The 14,701-nt window shown below is 54.8% G+C and overlaps 2 protein-coding genes across 3 annotated transcripts in view; one reads left to right on the forward strand and one right to left on the reverse strand.

Annotated features, from left to right (window-relative positions):
* Positions 1–2,831: 2,831 nt before the first annotated feature.
* Positions 2,832–4,265, reverse strand: LOC311595214 (uncharacterized protein; the record flags this gene model as incomplete). Its single annotated transcript, XM_084777690.1, has 2 exons — positions 4,204–4,265; positions 2,832–3,151 (listed from the first exon to the last, which is right to left on the reverse strand). The coding sequence occupies exons 1-2, from the start codon at positions 4,205–4,207 to the stop codon at positions 2,832–2,834; spliced, it is 324 nt and encodes a 107-aa protein (XP_084633816.1). The 5' UTR covers positions 4,208–4,265.
* Positions 3,146–14,701, forward strand: part of CDH22 (cadherin 22) — a 126,259-nt gene continuing 114,703 nt past the window's right edge. Inside the window, exon 1 of one of the 2 annotated variants that reach the window (XM_084777686.1) lies at positions 3,146–3,389. The gene's annotated coding sequence lies outside the window, so the exon portion shown is untranslated. The remainder of the gene's footprint in view (positions 3,390–14,701) is intronic. The other variant, XM_084777687.1, reaches the window with a different exon arrangement.

Consider the following 14,701-nt stretch of genomic DNA (forward strand, 5'->3'; position numbering starts at 1 on the left):
CTATATAAACTTAGACACATATGCCCACTACCGCACATATAAACACACACATACACACATATAAACACATATACATATGCACATAGACACACATATAAACACACACATAGACACACATACACATATATATAAGCACACACATAGAGACACACATGCACATATAAACACACATATACACATGCATACACACATAAACACATGCAAACATGCATATACACATATAGACATATAAACACACACACACACACACACACACACACACACACACACACACACACACACCTGTGACACTTGTTTAAGGCACAGCATGCCAGAGCAGACCTCACTGTTCAGGCCATCACCCTGGAGCCCTGACAGTCACCTAGGGCTGACTTTGCCTTTCAGGGGACATTTGGCAGCATTTGGACATATTTTTTTTATAGTTATCACAACTAGGAGATAGGGGTGGTGCCACAGGATTTAGTGGACAGATATTAGAGACATTGCTAAGCAGACTGCCATGTACAGTACAGCACTATGACAAAGGGTTATGGGCCCAGATGTCATGGGGTGGAGGTGGAGGAAACCTGGGCTCAGCAGAGGCCAGGGGCCCAGAGTATCAAACCCGGCTGGTACTCTTCTGATGGACTCTCACAAGCCCCCCCCCCCCAGAATAACCATTAGCCACATCCCTCCGCCCAGTCCCCCATGACTCCATCCAGACCTGGGTGAGCAGTACTCCTCTTGTGTGGTCACCTCCCTACGCCAGCATAAAGGCACCTGCCGTGTGCCAGGCCTGCTGCTTGCCTGGAAGCAACATTCCCTGGAAGCAACATTCCACATCAGTTAAGCTCAGAGGTGGGGTCAAAGCCTAGTTCTTCCACATGCTCTGCGGCTTTTGGCAAGTGTCATAGTTTCTCTGTGCCCCACCCTCCCTGTCTATACATTTGTAGATTGCCCGCTGTGTAAATCAAGTGAAATGGTCTATGTAAAAAAAAAAAATTAATGGGTAGCCCAGGGCTTGCTAGCTGCTATTGTTACAACAATTTGACCTTCTACTGCACCCCAAGATTCTCTTGAGACGGTTCTGTTGCACCACACAGCCTCATGCTGCACTTGCCGCATACTGCACTCAACACTTGGGACGCAGAGGCAGGCGGATCGCTGTGAGTTCGAGGCCAGCCTTGTCTACAAAAGTGAGTCCAGGACAGCCAAGGCTACTTAGAGAAACCCTGTTTTGAAAAAACAAAAAACAAAAACAAACAAACAAGCAAAAGAGTCTTGGCTTATTCTCTCCCATACCAGACCCAGACAGGATGCATTAATCTGTTATTGCCACTTTGTTGCCTCTGTATCTCTGATATTCCAAAATGTGTTGCCTCAGTTCCCTCACTTGTAAATTAGGACTGGTCCTATCGTCACAAAAAGCCGTTTTGTTGATGGTGACTCTCATGTGCTCTGAGAGCCCACTGACAGCCTCTGGCATGTGGGAGCCCAGAGGAGGCTTGTGGAAGAGATAACCAAAGCTAAGGGAAGTAGGCAGCCTAAAGGAGAAGGCCAGATGTTGGGAGAGGAAAAGGTAAGGTTCTAACAGAGTTCTGGGGAGAAGAGTCTGTGGAGCACCATGCGCAGGCAAACGTGGAAGTTACGGGAGCCCAAGCCCAAACAACCTAGGGCCATGTAATTAGGTCAGACTCCTGAGAGATACACACACACCCAGGCTTGGGGTGGGGACCAAAGGTGGGGGGGGGGCGGCAGGGAAAAAAAGGAAGCCTCGCAGCTGCAAAAGTGAGTCTGAGAGAGGGAGAGAAAGCAGAAAAGTGAAGAGATGCATCTGGAAGGGCCAGCCTCTGCTCTCTGAAAGCATGAAAGAGTAGAAGCTAAGAATAGAGAAGGAGGGGAGGAAAGAGGCCAGGAGCAGGGACTGTACAAAAGCAAGGCCTGGGAGATCAATGAAGGGAACGAACCGAGAGAAGAGCTTAAGGGAGGGAACCGCCTGTCGAGGAAGAGAATAAATCTCAGAATAAAGAAGAGTCGTGGAGTTTAGCAGGAAGGACTAGACACACGCAGCAACCCAGAGGAGATGCCAGTCACCAGGGAGGAGTGGCAGGGGTGGTGAGCGGGCCAGGGTGAGCTGGAGTGTAGGCCCCTGGGGGACCCACAGGAGTCAGGGGCTTGGGGTGTGCTGCCAGCTCTTTAACTTCAGCGTCTGTTTTGCAGGCCAGGATGCCTCGTTAGGGATGGCGTGGCAAAGGTGTACAGCTGCACCGATCTCATTATGCTTTAAGCCACCTAGCTGGCACCCATGCAGCCAAGAGGAAGAAAGCAGTCCAGGCAGAGAAGACATCGGGCAATGGGCTAGCTGAATTTGAGCAGGATTAAAGCTGTTTTTTCCAGGCCTTTCTGGACAGTGGGAGGATTTTTATCAGACTGATACTAGACGGCACTAAGTTTAGGCGGGGCTGTCTTGTTTGCCTACTTTTTTAAAAATTCTATTTATTTATTTATTTATTTATTTATGGCTGGAGGCAGGACTTCCAGAGCTCTCTCCTAAAGAAGGATGGCTGGTGTGGCTCTCTTCCCAGGACAACTGACCTCCCACCTGCCTGCAGACTCCCAGCCCCTGAGCAGGGGCTCTGGCCACCTCGATGTACAATGATTGTTTCTGAAGCGTCGGTCTGTGCAAAGGGCCTTTCTGGGCAGCCAGCCAGGGGTAGCCACTTAAGAAGCCCGCCCCTACCTTCGCTTGCACCCCATTCTTTTGAAGCCAGGCTTTCATAGTGTGTGTGGGGAGCAATGGGGGAGGGGCTAGATGCAGTGAAGTCTGGCCAGGGGAGTAGCGGGGACAGGGTCTAGTCGGCCACGAGTGCCTCGGGGCAGCTGAGCGGCCAGGCAGGGAGGGAACTTGCTCCCCTCCTGGGGGCGCTCCCTTCGCGCGGATCGGGGTTGGGAGGAGGAGGATCACTCCCCCGGGGGCTTTCCCGCTGCCGGCGGCGGGGGAGACGAAGCCTCCGGACCCTACGAGGGAGGGAGGGGCGCGGTCGGGGCGGGGGCCGGGCTCCCCGGCTGGCTTCGGGGTCCGGCCCGGCGGCCGCCTGCGGTTCGGCTCGGCGCGGCACGGCGCGGCGCTCCTGCCCGGCGGGCGCTGCATTCTCTGAGTCTCCACCAGAGGCTGCGGGAGGAAGGAAGGGATCCGTCCCTTGCACACTTCCCCCCTAGTCAGACACGCACACTCCCTCGCTCTCTCGCTCCTCCACACACGCGCGCACTCGCCGCCGCGGCTCCCCCTCTCGCTCCCGCTTTCCCTCGGCTCCTCCAGGCGGACGCCGCGGCCGGACCTGGTCAGGATCCCGCCGCTCTCAGGCGTCCCGAGGCGCCAGGACCAGGGTGCAGCCCAGCCGCTCCCCGAGGTAAGAGCGCGCGGCGCCCGCCGGAGGCCAGCCGATCGCCTCCAGGGGAAAATGCGGGCCGGGAGGGCGCACGGGCCGGGGAGAGGCGGGCGCGGCGCGGGATCCGGGGTAACGGCCCAAGCGCGCCCATCCCGCTCCCCTTCCCCGGCGGGGCGACGGGGACTTTCCCACGTCCAAACTTTCCCCGGCGCGGAGCCCAGCCTGGCCACCTCCCGGCCCCAGAGTCGCGGTCCCTGCGCCTTGAGCTCCGGGATGCCCCGCAGGCCGGGGGCTGGGGGGGGGGGCGGTGACGCCGGGGGTTCAGGGCCCGCTCTCGGGGAGGGGTGCGGAGATGGAGAGCCCAGCCTCAACACTGGCCGGGACCCCTGCGTTCCTGCCGCCCACCCTACGCCGCCCGGGCTTGGCTCGCGGCCCCTCCCGGAGGCCCGGCGATCGGCGCGGCGGGAGCGTGTGCGCCGCGCGGGTGCGTGTGCGGGTCGGGCCGTGGCGACACGCGCGGCTGCGGCCACCCCAGGGTGGGGTGAGCTGGACAGGCTATGGGGGCCCTTGCGGCCCTGCTGACGTGACCCCCCCCCCCCCAGCTCCCCTCGGCCGTCTGATGGCCGTGGAGATAGAGGGGTAGCACTGCCTCTTCATCCGCACACGACTCGGGGGATTCTATCCCCGTCACGGAGAAGGACCGGGCTTCACAGGCTCACGTCCAAAGTGAGCACCACTCGGGACTGACCTTCGGGGACAGGGGTGCGGAACCCGGTAGATAGTAAGACTGTGCTGGCGTGCGGGCTGCGGGACCCTCGGTGGACACTATCCTTACCCATGTCGCCCTTGTCTGGGGACCTGACCTCGCCACTCCCGCGGTAGCTAGTCGGGTCCCTGTCCCATCTGAGGCGCTGCGGGAGACTACCCTGTAGGGCGCAGAGGGAGGAACGCAGAAAGAACCCGGAGTCCCCCGAGGTCTCCCCAAGCCGCAGGGGCACCCCCTGCTGGCGGGCACAGCAGCGCCGGCTGAAGCCTGCCCGCCGGTTTTAAGCGTCCCACACTCGCGCTGCTGGGAACCCCACTGCTCTCTCTCTCCCACCCTTCCCGGTCGGTGTCGTTTGGCCGAGGGTGTACGTTCCAGTCCCTCTTTACCAGGGTCTGATTCTAGAGCTCCCCAGGTCCCAGAACTGGCCGAAGTGCCCAGCCTGGCCAGAGGCTTGTTCAACTAGCGTTGGCTACTACCTCTACTGAGATGCTGGCTCACACCCTCTTCTTCCCCTACTGTCCTGATTATGTCCTCTGTCCCTCGGGGTACCACCCCACCCACCCATGCTAGCCCGCCAGTGCCCACTCTGACTCTTTTGGAATGTAGAGGCTTGGCTCATCTCATCCTTAGTGTTTCCACTTTCTTTTACCCAGCGTGCCTCAGTTTCTCTCTGCCAGGTCAGGAGGCACCTTCATCCCCAACCCAGCCTCCACTCCTCTCTGCTTCAGCAGAGTTCCCTGCTTTTTCTGGTGCGGTGCTCCCGTAAGGGTCAGTTAATGTGGTCCCTTAAGCATTGCTTGGGATGCGGGGTGGAAGGTAGGGTAGGGGTGGGGCTCTGTTCTTTCCTTTTCATTACTAGTGACAGTGCCTCTTACTTAGCAGGTGCTTTATCAAGCCAGCTAGGTCTCTCAGCCTAGGCCACCTGCCCCTGGGTCACAAGGCAAGCACCATCAAAGGGCAGAATGGGAACGTGGGTACCCTGATACCGAGGCCTCACCAAGGCTATGTTGGGTGAGTCTGGAGAGAAAGCAGATCGGATCAGCTTCTTGCCATCAGGTTGCAGGCAAAGCAGGGAGACACTTGCTTCCATGCAGTATGGGGTGTTTAAGGTAGATTCCCCCCTCTCAGGGGACCTCAGCCATTAAATGCCTTTGATAGAGAAACCCAAGTGACAAATTGTTGTGACCCTGGGTACAAGTGTATAAAGTGTGTGTGTGTGTGTGTGTGTGTGTGTGTGTGTGTGTGTGTGTGTGTGGCTATGGTTTTGGTTGCTTCTCTTACCGTCTGCTGTTTGCACAGAGGCTGAACCTCAGCCTCTGCCCTCTCTAGGTTGTGTGTAACCTCACCCTATGGGGTTCTGAGGCTCCCTGTGAGGGGCTGGGCTAGAGCTGGGGCAGGGCCCTTCAACACAGCAAAGTTTGGAGCAGTTTATTTACCACACCAAATAGAGGAGTTGGCCAATTAAATTTCCTCTTTTGTCTTGAGTTTTCTCCCTTTTTCTTCCACCCGGAAAATCCATTGGAAATGCAGCCTCAGGTGTGGGGGTGGATAAATTCCTGTTTATGTAACTGCACGGATGCTGGGTGGCCTGGGAGGGGGTAGGAACTACTAATGGAGGAAGAAAAGGACCTTTAGGAGGGGCTAGGCTGAGACCCAAGTCAGGGATGTACCAACCCTCCCCAGTGAGCCAGAACAGGCAGCATCAGTCGTACATGGCTGGAAGGAGACCAGGACCTCAGTAGAGGCTCAGGAGCCTTATTTCCCCCGTGCCCCGCCCCCAACGCACAAAGGGGTGGTCCTCTCCACCAACTTCAATTCCTCAGAGCACCCTTGAGATGGAACGCTTGGTGGGAGGCCTCTGCTTCTCAGAACCCTGAGTTTTGTTTCTGGTATCTCTAAAAAACAAAACAAAACAAAACAAACAAACGAAAAACAAAGCAAACAAAAACACGGCATAGGGTCATGCGGCACCAGCCCACCTACCCCTGCTCTGTTCAGACTCTGATCTTAACCTTGTCAACAGGACAATGGGTATTACCAGACTTTGGCTCATGTGGAAAAGGCAAAGACTAATGGGAAAGTTACATCGCAAAGTGACATTTGCACAACGGCCAGAGTCTCTGTACATGGGAGGGAGACTGCATGGGAGGCTAGGGGGTGGGGGGTGGGGTACAGGACAGGAAGGCTGGAGGTTCGGCTGTCTATACTCAGGCAGACTGTTGACTGTCTTGAGGGCACTCACTTCAGGAGAAGAGTAGGGTCTGTAATCTATTTTAAGCTCCACTCAACAAGTCAGGTGCCCTAAAGGCAACTGCATCTGGCCTGGAGGAAGGCACACTCCGCTCTAATTTGCAAAAAGGCTTGCGATGCTCTTGGGTCCTGGGCCTATGGCGCTGCTTGCCCTGAGAGACTCCTGCTTGATTACTGCACAGCGCCCACCCCTTAGCTGGGTTCTTTTACAGGGTACCATGCCTCCTTCCTGCATCTGGGCATAGTCTAGATCTGCGCATAAAAAGTTCAGAGCCTGGAGGTGCTACCTTTCACTCATGTTTTCCCTCCAGGCCGTGCCTAACCTGCTGTCACATTGAGAACACTTCTTGCTTGCTCTTCAAACCCACCAATCTTTGGCTATCTGCTTGCTGCAAGCTGGATTGGTGACTTGTGGGCTATGTGGCTTTGGACAAGTTTCTTTATCTCAGCTGTTGGGTTGTACTGAGAAAAAAAAAAAAAGAAAGAAAGAAAGAAAGAAAGAAAGAGGCACCAAACAGTTCCCTTAGCTCTGTCCGGGCTCTCAGGACATCCATAAACAAAACACTGATTACAGCGATACTCCTCTGCTGATAATCCCGAGCACAATGGCTTCTCCATCCTTTGGTGAAACTGTTTGACTACCTGGGAGCTAAGAATCAGGCTTCCTGCTATGCCTCCTGGGGTTGTGGAAACTGCCTGATTAAGCAGCCAGGGGCAAAGGAAGCTTCTAGATTTTCAGGATTTCCTTTTGCCCCAGTTTCTGCCTTCTCTCCCCCAGCCCGTTCTGTGGTTCCCATTCTGACTCAGGCATCCTGGCTTGGAGAAGTCTAAGCCGTGGTGGCAACCTCCTTGCCAGCCTTGAGGCCTCTGGCCTCCCTCCTACCACAGTCTTTGCTGCAGTCACAGCGAGTTCCCCAGCACAGGTGGGACCGTGTCACTTGCTTGATTAAAACCCCTCCATGGCTCCCCATCGCCTACTGAATTAAGTCCAGACTCTGCACAGTGACATTCAAGGTCCTTGTAATCCGTCTGCAACCTCCTTTATCTCCTACCGTAGTGCCTCCGACCAGACAGTCTTTCGCGAGGCCCCACCTACCCTTCCTCTGAGCGTCCTGTGCAAAAATCTTTGGAAGCCTCTTGATCAAACCCAAGCAGCATCTCTTCCTCATGTCCACGCACGCACCTGCCTGGGTGGCTGCCCATCCACTCATAACCCAGTTGGGAAAATAAACGTGAACATGTGTCTGCTAATCATGTATATGTGCTAGGCATCGTGCTGAGCGTGAGAGACACAGATGTTTGTCCCACCCAGTAGGAGGCCAGTGGTCCAGGATGGCCAGCGGACAATTAAGCAAATCTCATCACCCGTGGTGGTAAGAGCCATGGGTGAGCAGCAGAGATTTTCAGAAAGAGTGTGTTATAAGCAGGGCCCTGAAGGATTGAATAACGGTCCTCTAAGGAGCGAAAAGGAAGGAAAGGCTGGAAGGGAAGGCAGGCTCCCGCCTCAGGGTTGTGGAGGTCCCCTGAGGGGAGGGAGAACTAGGTGTGGGAAACTGCAAGCCCAGCTGCCTGAAGTAACTGCATGGAGGGTGGTGCCTTGGAGTGGGGATCACAGAGGAGCCACCTATGAGGCTGCAGAAGCAGGTCCTGTGGGGGCTGGAGAGCCTAAGGGAAGCAGGAATGGGATGGGATGGCATCTTTGAGCACTGGGGACCCTGAGGATTTTTCAGAGGGAAGCACCTGGTGGCATTTGCCTGGAGAAGCTTTGGCCCCAGCTGTGGGAAAAGTGCATAGATTGGAAAGCCAGGTCCAAAGCATTTGTGAATGCAAGACGTAGGGATGCTCATTTCTGGCTCACGAGGACATTGGGTCACAGGGAGAGTGAATATGAGGCAAGGGCTACAGAAGTGGTAGGGCCCAGTTGGGGATGGATGTGTGTGAGAAACCAGAGGGACCTGCAAGTGGGAACACAAAGGAGACAGCTCTAAAAAGTCTGGGTTTCCTTGTGGGGGCCAGGAAGCCTATCTGTGAGCTCCAGAGGATGAAGGGGTTCACCCCATGGCTAGTCTAAAGTATGCAAAGGTTTTGTGGGCCTCCTAATTCTCAAGATGAGGTGCTGCCTGGGGAGTCCTGTGTGGCCACCCAGGGACCACCCCTCTTCCTCAACCCTAGAAGGACAGCTTAGGGTTCCCACCCGCTGCCTCATTATTGTCCCCAGCATCGGGTCAATGTTCCTCAGCCAGGGCTACTTTGGTCCTCAAAGGGCATGAGGTGATGTCTAGACATGTCTCTGTGTCAAAGGCCATTACTGCTACCCAGTGGGTAAAGGCTGACGCTGCCAGATCTCCTACCACCCCCAGATGTCCCCACCCCTGGCCACTCCACTGCAGACAGAGAACAATGACAGAGAATGGTGCGGTAGCTGAGGATTCAGCCCTGAGGAAGACTCCGTGGAGGCCGGTGTGGACATTTCCTCTGGTCTCCCGGGTGTGGAGCCTGGCATGTGGCACACAGCCAGAACTGCTCTTGCTGCATCAAGCTTGGGCTTAGGGAGGGGCTTAGAGCCACGCAGTGTGAGAGCCAGCACACCTATGGCTCCTGCACAGGGAGACAGCCACGGCTCTGGGGCCAAGGGCTGCTGCCCAGTGTGTAGTTCACATGCCCCCCTCTTCTGGTCTTGTTCATTTCTATCATTTGTTTTTTTCATTAGAACATGTAGATTTTGTTGTTGTTGTTGGTGGTGGTGGTGGTGGTTCTTTTAAAATTTTTCTTCTTCATCGTCATTGTCATTATCATCACCCTTGTGTGTGATGTACCGTGTACATGTGGGCACGTGGACCATGGCACACGTGTGGAGGGCAGAGGGCAGCTTTGCGGAGTCAGTTTTCTCCTGCCGTCTTCACAGGGGCTCTGGGGACTGGACTCAGGTTGTCAGGACTGAGAGGCTAACGCCTTTACTTGCTGAGCTAGCTTGCTGTCCCTGCATTGGTTGGTTCTATCTCCCTGTCGTCTGTCTATCTGTTTGTCTGTCTGTCTGTCCATCACTTTTTGAGGCAGAGTCTCATGTGTCTCGGGCTGATCTCAAATTCACTTTGTAATTGAGGGTGATCTTGAACTTCTGATCCTCCTGCCTCTGCCCCCTACGTGCTGGTGTTACAAGCATAAGCCCCCATGCCTGGTTTATGCAGTATTGTGGCTCTATCTTGGCTTCACGTATGCTAGGCAAGCACTCTACCAACTGAACCATACCGCCGTTCTTAGATGCTATATATATATTTTTTTTAAATAGATGAGCTACAGATAAACAAAATGAGAAATAATAACTTGCTGACTAAGAACACTGACTCTGGAGCCCAACAGGGCTGAGCTCACAGTTAAGCGCCACCACTGATCATCTGTAGGACCCTCTGCCTCCTTGTCCAGGAAATCCCCTTAGTTAACTTGCCTCCTCAGAGGGTGGGTGGAGATACTGACACAGGGCAGAGCACGTGGCTTAGCTCCTAGGAAGAGTGTATTCGTGTGGGTGTTGTGCATGTGTACACATTCATCCTGGTGTCTTTTTACCTGTGAACGTGTTTTTAATTAGCTACCATCCCACGACCCCTTGGCCACCATCAATAGGTATCCTTGTTGACGTAGATGTAAAATATAGATGGCATCATGCTGTGCACATGTGCCTCTGTAGCCTGCCTGGTTGCTGGGTAGTGTGCCGTGAGCATCTCGCCATTTCGATGAATAGACTTCCACATCGCCATGCTTTAATAGTTGCCCAGCCTGCCATTGTGTGGCTGTCCATAATTCACTCGGCCAGCCCCCGCAGTTGGACACTTGGGTTGCTTCCAAGCCTTTGCTATTACAAACAATTCTGCCGTGAGCATGCTTGTACACACATCTTCACGCTTGTGTCCAGTGATTTCCTTGGGGACTGCTTGGACATTTTTGGCAGGAGGTACATGGCACTGACCCGATTCCTTAGGCAGAAGTCTTTAAGATCCAGCAAGGCTGGGGCCCTCTGGGGAAATGAGGAGGGTGCTGGGTGCCAGGGGACCATTTGTGCTCTGGAGAGGCAGGCTGTGCTGTTAGGAAGCAGCCAGGTCAGTGAGTGGTAACCACAAAAGGCCTTGCCCCATCGTTGTTGTCACTGGACTGTTGGAAGAACAGGGGGCCAGGAGCCGGAGGTAGACCATGTGTTTGTTTGATGGGCAGAGTGGCAGACACCAGGCAGACAGGGACATGAGGTGGACAGGCTGAAGCAGGCTGATGGATGGGTAGCAGAGGCAGGTGGATTCAGGTCAGCAGACAGACAAGATGATGGACAGATGATGAGCTGGGCAGATTCAGGTGTCCAGAGGAAGGACTGTGGCCTCAGGGTGGAACCCGAGGAGGCCGCGAGCTGATGTGTGGTACAGACTGAAGAAACTGAGGGGAGACGTAGCTAGGGATAAAAGGCTCCCTGGTGTGCGTCTTCTGCCACACAAGCAGCTAAAAGACTTTAAGGTACCAATTGCCAGCTCATTGTGTGGACCGGAACTCTCCCCAGAACAGGGGCCTGCAGCGCCCTCTTTGGTCCAGTTTGAAGTCTGTTTGTTCACAAGACCCTCTTCTGGATGAGTTTGAAGGGAATCAGGGTAAGGCTAGGGATGGGGCTCAGTTTGTAGAGTGCTTGCCCAACAGGTATGAAGCTCTGGGTTTGGTCCCCAGCACCAAATAAAACTAGAGATGGTGTTGTAAACCTGTAGTCTGGGCACTCCGGAGGTAGAGACAGGAGGATCAGAGAATGTCATGGGCATCCTTGGCTAGGTAGTGAGTTCAAAGCCAGCCTGGACCACATGAGACTTTGTCTCAGAATAAAGATAAACAAAACAAGGGAAGGGAAGGAGAGCAGTGGGCAGAGGGGCTGCCACTGCACAGCAAAAGGGGCCCAGCGAAGGAAGAGGCTGCCTCACTTCCAGGACAGTGTGCAATCAATCCCAGGGTCCCCTGAGGGCACAGGAGCTTGACTGCCACTTACCAGCACGGAGATCCCAGACATGTCACAGCCTTCGGGCTTCTGTCCTGACCTCTGATGTTTGTGGAGAGGATAGGAGCATTCTCCCATGAGGAAGGATCTAGAAGCCTTAAATACTGATACTGTACTATTGGCACTTGTTACACACGCACGTGCATGTGTGCACGCACACACACACATACATGGATGTGTCGTAAGTGCATCTCAACAAAGTGGCTCTCTGGACACAGGTCATGGGGAACTGCCCTGGAGCACTGCTATGGTTGGAGAGGCTTTTGAGAGAAAGAGCTAAGTACAGTGGAGGTGGCTTGATGATGTCTGGTTGAGAGCTGGTGGCCAAGCTGACCAGAGCACAGAGGACATGCAGGGGAGGACAGAGTGCAGCGCTGCCGGGAAGGCTCCACAGTGATGTGACGTGACCTCCCGGGCTGAGGAATGCAGGTGATGGGGAGCCGCTGCAGGTAGCTGGCTGGATTTTAGGAAGAACTCAAAGGAAAGAGGACACGGGAAACAGGGCCCTGGAATGATCTGGAAGATAGTGGCATGGAGGTTGCATGAGGTTGTGGAGAACAAGGGCAGAGGGAAAAGCTCCAAGCAGTCACCTGGACCCCGGAGTGGCTTGGCTGCAGGAGATGCTGTGGAGAATAGAGAGAAATCTAACAATATGTCAAGCCTGGGTATAGTGTGTGTGTGTGTGTGTGTGTGTGTGTGTGTGTGTGTGTGTGTGTGTGTTGTATAGGAGAACTAGGACCCATTAATCAAATCAGGGGAGTCCATGCTTGAGAGACCCCCAGAAAAGCTGAGCCTCTGCTGACATGTCTCAGGCACCCAGCATCCTACATACGCCATCCAACCTTTTGGTCATTTTCCAACCCATCACCCACCCACCTCCATTCAAATGCTGAGCTGCGCAACACCTGCCTGCTGCCTCTGCCCACCTAAACACCCCCTGCTGCCCAGCCACTCGCTGTGCACCCACCCACGGCCATCCACCCACACTCGCCATCCGCCCACCCACCTCCCACGGCCTTGCTTTGCATCTTCTCGCTGCCCACCTGTCTGCTTCCTCCTATCGGGGAAGTCACCGACATACTCACCCAGTCACAATGCATTTCTTTCAAGCCTACTACGTGCCCGGCTCAGGTGAAATCTTGACGCACACACAAACGTTGGGAGGTGCCTGTGGACGGAGACAGGGGTTAGAAAAGACAGTGAAAAGAAGTGGACTTTCTAACCTAGAAGAAAAGAATTAGAAGGAGACTCTGTGTCCTCAGAGCTGTGAAGGGTTCTGATGGACCGTGGCCTGGAGACAAGCTGTGTTCCAGAAGTGTTAGCTTCTAACACTGCACAAACTTGGCTTTCCTTGGGTTCTGTGTATATATGCACATGCACAATTTTGCACACACACATCTATCTTGAAGCCATAGCCCGTATCTATCTGATTCCACATCTGACGTCTTCTCCCACTGGGGCTCCATTGGCCCCAATAATAGACACAAAGCAGATGCTCCGTAAAGGCGTCTTGAAGGGGTTTACTAGACTCAGCTGGCTGAGGAGTGAGGAATGGTTCCTAGGACAGGGCAGAGGAAACTGGCTGCACTTGAAGCTGGGTCGGGGGGCGGGGTCAAGGCTAGCTAGATGGGGGGCTGCCATTCTGCTCACCACACTATCTGCCTGTGTTTGGCTCTAAGGGAGGGAATTCAAGACTGTGGGGGTGATTGAGCAAAGAGGAGCACAGACCCTGGCTGGGACCTTGATCAGGGTCCAGGAGTTAGTTGCCTTTAGAGCAAGAAGATAAGTCTGTGGTAGAGTGAAGGTGGGCTAACGCCTGTGGTACCCGGCTTCAGGGCAGCAGCAAAAGGCTGCACTGATTCTCAAAAGAGCCCCAGCACAGGGACTGCAGCCCCACGCCTCCACAGCCAACATTTGTCCCCACTGTGCCTCCTTCCTGTGGAGACTTTGTCCTTTCCTGTCCCCTCAGCCTTCAGCTGAGTGTCGAGCCAGAGCTCCCACTGGCTCTTGAAAGATGCTGTCTTTTGGGCCTAGGCTTCCCTCCCCACTGTCCCTAACATAACATAGGCTTTATTTTACAAGTGTACCAACCCCTACCTAGCCCCAGATGGTGTCATTGAGCCTCTGTTACCACTGGCCCTGGGTCATGGCACTGTCCCTCTTGCCCTAATGAGTGACTGGCCACTTGGTCCAGCTGCTTGCCAGGTTCTCTTCCCGCTATGAGCCAGAGTTTCCAGCAGAGGATTTCTGCCCCCTCTCCCCATCCCTTGTACATTCTCCTCGCAGACTCCTATCTCCCAGTTTAGCCTTGACCCCTCTGGAGTCTGGTGACATGCTCCCTCCCTAAGTGGTAGTACTTGATGTCCTCCGTGAGTGGCAGCCAGCCAGTGGAGGTGCCAGCTTCTCTACCACTCCAGGGTCTCTGCATCCATTCCACAGGCCTTGGAAAAAAGCCCCTGGATCTGGGCCTGTGAGACCCTCCTACCACCTGCTCGCCACCTCGGGGGCTTTGGAAACAGGGAAAGTTGCAGGTTAGCAAGCACGATTGGGCTGATGGTGGGTACCAGCCTTGCTGGCAGCTCCACTGGGCTTGGCTCACAGGCTGGAGAATACAGGACTCGCTGTTTCTGGGTTAGGAAAACAATCACAAATTAGAGAAAATGTTTTGGGAAATTGCTCTGCTGCACAAGAGGGAGGCTGCTAAGAGGGGGAGCACAGGAGGGAGGGAGGGAGCACAGGGAGGAAGGAGCACAGGAGGGAGGGAGCACAGGAAGAAAGGAGCACAGGAGGAAGGGAGCACAGAGAGGAAGGGAGCACAGTAAGAAAAGAACACAGGAAGAAGGGAGCACAGGAAGAAAAGAGCACAGGAGGAAGAGAACACAGGGAGGAAGGGAGCACAGGAAGAAAGGAGCACAGGAGGGAGGGAGCACAGGAAGGACCACAAGAGGGAGGGAGGGAGAACAGGAGAGAAGGAGCACAGGAGGGAGGGAGCACAGGAGAGAAGGAACACAGGAGGGAGGGAGCACAAGGAGGGAGGGAGCACAAGGAGGGAGGGAGCACAAGGAGGGAGGGAGCACAAGGAGGGAGGGAGCACAGGAGGAGGGAACACAGGAGGGAAGGTCATGGGAGGGAGGGAAGGGTGTGAGAGTGAGGGAGCACAGGAGGGGAAGGTGTGAGAGGGAGGGAGGACAGGGGAGAGGAAGCATGAGAGGAAGGGAGGGTAGGAAGGAGGGAGGGGGAGCCTGGGAGGGAGAGAGGGAGCATAGGAGAGAGAACAGAAGGAAGGACAAGAGCAAT

The sequence above is a fragment of the Acomys minous genome (assembly GCF_964271855.1).
Source record: "Acomys minous genome assembly, chromosome: 3".
NCBI lineage: Eukaryota > Metazoa > Chordata > Mammalia > Rodentia > Muridae > Acomys > Acomys minous.